This window comes from Microtus ochrogaster, chromosome 7, assembly GCF_000317375.1.
Source record: "Microtus ochrogaster isolate Prairie Vole_2 chromosome 7, MicOch1.0, whole genome shotgun sequence".
Lineage (NCBI taxonomy): Eukaryota > Metazoa > Chordata > Mammalia > Rodentia > Cricetidae > Microtus > Microtus ochrogaster.
This window is the reverse complement of record NC_022014.1, coordinates 21,591,600-21,596,405: the sequence shown is the minus strand read 5'-3', so window position 1 is coordinate 21,596,405 and position 4,806 is coordinate 21,591,600. Positions and strand designations below refer to the sequence as shown.

Sequence of the window (4,806 nt, the reverse complement as noted above, 5' to 3'; positions counted from 1 at the left end):
TTTTTTTTTTTTTTTTTTTGCCACTTTACCTCCTGTTTTGAAAAGGTCAAACACTGAGGCTGAATGAGAAGCAAGAGGTGCTGCCATGGCAACTCAGAGGTTTGGTACAGGGCAAGTTCATCCAGCTTAATCACCATAGTTTCCACTCCCAGATGACCAGCACCAGTGCCTACCAAAGGCACCAGCCAGAAGTTGGGTAAGGGAAAAGAAGAGGAAACCTGTGCCTTTGGGAACCACCCTTCCCATGGAAGTCTGGGGTTGCAAACTTGGGCACAGATATAAATTCAACTGGCGGAGGCTAAATTAATCTGCCTAAAGGATCAAGCAGAGCTGCCCACCCTGGCTTCCTTGTGACCCTTCCAGACCCTCTCCAGGGAGCTGAGACAGTGAAGTGGTCCCTCTTCCCAGTACAGCAGTTTGCAGGCCTCTGCTTGGGAAGGCATCTAGTAGATTAGAACTCCCTTGATTTCTCTGCCACCAAGCACTTGCTAAGATCACTTACCCCCAGTGTACCTGACCAAGGTCATTACGCCAGGCATGCACCGTAACACAAAACCACAAAGGCACCAGGCAATAGTGGCCTTTAATCCCAGCACTCAGGAGGCAGAGGCAGGCGGATCTCTGTGAATTCAAGGCCAGTCTGGTCTACGAGCAAGTTTCAGGACAGCCAGGATTACAGAGAGAAACCCTATCATGAAGAAAAATAAAAACAAAACCAAAAAAAAAAAATCCACAAAGGGCCAGGCGGTGGTGGCGCACGCCTTTAATCCCAGCACTCGGGAGGCAGAGGCAGGCGGATCTCTGTGAGTTCGAGACCAGCCTGGTCTACAGAGCTAGTTCCAGGACAGGCTCCAAAGCCACAGAGAAACCCTGTCCCGAAAAAAACAAAAAGAAAAGAAAAAAGAAAAATAAAAACCAAAACCAAAAAAAATCCACAAAGGGCCAGGCGGTGGTGGCGCACGCCTTTAATCCCAGCACTCGGGAGGCAGAGGCAGGCGGATCTCTGTGAGTTCGAGACCAACCTGGTCTACAAGAGCTAGTTCTAGGACAGGCTCCAAAACCACAGAGAAACCCTGTCTCGAAAAACCAAAAAAAAAAAAAAGGAAAAGAAAAAAAAAAGAAAAAAAATCCACAAAGGCAGTGAATGGTCTAAGACGGGGATGGACTGCAGGAGAGGCATCGGCTCTGGTCTGGATACAGGGATCGGTGCTGCTGCGGGAGAGGCATCGGCTGCGGGAGAGGCATCGGCTCTGGTCTGGATGGTCCGAGACAGTGGGTTCTCTTAAGGTGCCTCTGTGGACACAGGTCATGAGTTCCTCGGAAAGAATCAAAAGTTGAAGTTACAGGGAGGGCTATCCTTATAGATTAATAGCTGTGAAGGCAAATGCTACCTCTGGGACAAATGACAATGCTGGTGGCAGGTGTGATCGAGAAGGAATAATCACCCTATGGAGAAGTCAAACATCTGGAGAGATGACTCAGTGGTTAAGCACCCTTGCTCTTACAGAGGACCCTAATTCAATTCCTGGCACCCACATAGCAGCTTAAACCATCTGTAACTCCAGTTCCAGGGGAGCCAACACCTTTGCATGGGCACATGGTACATATATATACACACAGGCAAAACGTTCATACACAAAGTAGATTATTCTTTAAAAGGGAGGTGTTGTTTGCTAGGGTATGGAGAGAGAGAGAGAGAGAGAGAGAGAGAGAGAGAGAGAGAGAGAGAGAGAGAGAGATTGCTTGGAACTCAGAGATCCACCAGGCCTCTGCCTCTTGAGTGCTGAGATTAGAGACCCCTGCCACCAACTCTGTTCTTTTCTGTAGCTCAAAAGGTTCTGTGGCCAGATCCTAGCCTAGGGACTGCCTCCACAGTAACTTTGCCTGTCATCTGACTTTTCTCTCTCCTGCTCTCCCATTCACCTTCTGTGACCAGGTATGCCTCGGCCCTGGAGGACACAGTAGACACCAGCAGATTGTTCAGAAGCAGCTCCCTGCGAGAGTTTGAGGAAACCCTGTTCTGCCACACCAAGAGTTTCCCCATCAGCTGGGATACCTACTGGGACCTGAATGACCCACTCCGGGACGTGGATGAGGCTGCTGTCCCTGTCCTGTGTATCTGCAGTGCTGATGATCCGGTGTGTGGACCCCCAGACCACACTCTGCCGGCGGAACTCTTCCAGAGCAACCCTTACTTTTTCCTGCTGCTCAGTAGCCATGGAGGCCACTGTGGCTTCCTGCGCCCTGAGCCCTTGCCAGCATGGAGCCACGAGGTTATCTTGGAGGCCTTTAAGGCCCTGACTGAATTCTTCCGAATGGAAGAGAGGATGAAAGGACTGAGCAGGCGCAGGACTTCATTTTTGGGGGGCCGGCGTCGTTGGGGAGGCCTGCAGAAGCGAGAGGTCTCCCCTTCTTCCAATCTGGAGGAGATCTTTAGCTGGAAGCGGTCTTACACCAGGTGAAGCTTGCCTGGGGAGGCCCCTGCACCTTTGAGAAAATTCCCAACAAGGGACCCCAGCAGCTGAAAGACTGAGGACTGAGAGGGGAGCTCTGCTTCCTTCTCCCTTCAAACTGGAGAGAGAGAGAGAACTTGCAGCATGAGCGCCCTGTCCTGGCTCTGACAACCAACATTCTTGCTCACCCTGCCCAGCCGACTGTCTCCTGTCATCAGAGTCACAAGCCAAGTAACAGCATGGGCTAAGAGGACTGGGAAAAAAATTCTAACTGTCCTTGCAGTGACTCTAGGGAAGATGAGCTTATGAGAGTCAATGGGCGGTTCTGTCCCACATAAATAATCAGATTGGTGACTCTGAGTCTCGAGCTGGAGCCTCTTGGTACAGAAAGGACAGGATGTTTGTGTCTCAGCCCTGCTCCCTCGTGTTCTGCGGTTGTGGTTCCGCTCCGACTTCTGCACGAGCAGCTGAGGAAGCAGGCGGTCAGAGTTGCCTAGCTCTCCCCAGTCTGAGAAGGCAGCAGAAGCAGGACATGCCGGGCTGAGGCCAGCTTGGTAAACGCTGGCGAGGGTAGAATGTGAGTCTGTCCCTGGACGCCTCTCCTGGTGGCTGCGAACTAAGACGGGCCTCTAGGCCACGCCCTCCAGCCCTGTCTGAACCGGCTCCCAAGAGTATTTTAGAAATAGGAGATGCTGTTGCCCAGAGTCTAAGGGCTCTGCTAGACCATGGTTGTGGTCATGGTTGTGGTCTAGTCAGGTTAGGCCAGATGCACGCCCCGCCCCACCGGTTCTGATTCAGGAGACTGCTCCATAGAGCTGTAGCCAGATGTGTTCCTCTTGAGATGCAGCCTTCCTCACGTGACAAAAACAACCCTCAAGCGGGATTTCTAATCACTTTTCTTCTAGTACTAGCTTCTCCCTTTCCAGAGACGGCGAGGTATCTGGAATCAGAGGACAGAACAATCCTAAGAGCCCGATGAAGGCAATCCAGCTACTTATGAGTGTCTCGCCTTCCCAGCCTTGCTCAATTATTCAAAAGGCAGAAAGAAAAACTGCTTTCTGGACCCAGCTGCTCAGCCACTAAACAGGCATTTGGGTTGATGAGGGATGATGCTGAAGACCAGAGTAAAATAAGTAAGGTACAGGGCACAGATCGACTTACATATCCTGGATTGTAGTAAACCTTTAAAAATTATTTCGACAGTTGGACATCTGGAGCCATGTGTTGTTAAGATTCAAAAATCTATTCTGAAATTATATATATTTATTTATTTGTGGTGCTTGGACCTCACTTGCCAGGCAAACACTCTACAGCTGAACTACATAAATCCAGCCGAGAAGTTAGTTTTTAGTTTTATCAATGGAAAATAAGCCACTGGTTTTAGATTTAAATCAGTGAAATGATTTCAAAGAGTATCTTACAGCAAAAGCATTCTGGGACATCCTGGGGCTCGGATTCCAGGTTGGGGTGACCTTGTCCTCCCACTCTAGTTTTTCTGTTTTAACATTGGATCAGAACTCACTGTGCAGACCAGGCTGCTCTCAAATCCTGACGTCCACCAGGGCGCATTAAAGCCTGCGCGAACCCACCTGCGCTAACCCACCTGCGCGAACCCACCTGCGCGAACCCACCTGCGCTAACCCACCCCACCTTTCACTCTTGCTCTTTCAGGTTGAGTAACAAACTCTGAACTAGCTCCAAGATATAAAACAGGCAACGTTTAGTTTTCTACTGCACATGTCCTACTGGGAAAGGAGGAGCTCCCGTCCCTGTCTTCTCTATTCTAGCCCGTCCCCAGCCATCCTCTTCTGGCAGTCTTTCATCACTTCTGAGCAAAAGAAATAAAAAGGAACTGAACTGGAAAGAGGAAGTTTTCTGTCTCTGGTGAACCACAGTCACGGCCGAGGGCTTGCTGAAGGAAGCCTGTGGCATATGGCCACCCCCCTGCCCCCACTTCTGGGACAGTAGGGGCTCCAGTTAATTAGGGTCCTGCTGTCCCATTTGCCATTGGATCCTCAGAAATAATGGGAAGATGGGAAGTGGCCTGGTGGTAGTTCAACCCTAAGGCCGAAAGCATCCCTAATGGCAAAAATCTAGGCAATTTTTTAGGCCAGCTGCCACAGGATCCCAGTTCTCCAAGAGAACATTTATGAGAAAAAATGGCTGGTTTGCCTTTTTTTCTTTTCTCTCTCTTTCTCTCTTTTAGACAAGCAAGCTTGCTAGGGATGGGAGTTTTACTTACAGTAAGTTTTTTTCTTCTCTTTTGTGGAGCTAGTGGTTAAGCACAGGGCTTTGCACATACCAGGCACGGCTTGACCATGGAGCTCCCAGAGCTCCTGGAGCTCCACCCTCT

The 4,806-nt window shown here is 50.0% G+C and overlaps 1 protein-coding gene across 1 annotated transcript in view; it reads left to right on the top strand.

The window, feature by feature from the left end:
* The window catches only part of Abhd15 (abhydrolase domain containing 15), a 6,478-nt gene extending 2,084 nt beyond the window's left edge, over window positions 1-4,394 (top strand). The window contains exon 2 of the mRNA XM_005349492.3: window positions 1,937-4,394. Within this exon, the coding sequence (XP_005349549.1) occupies window positions 1,937-2,462 (526 nt within the window). The 3' untranslated portion in view covers window positions 2,463-4,394. The remainder of the gene's footprint in view (window positions 1-1,936) is intronic.
* Window positions 4,395-4,806: the final 412 nt, after the last annotated feature.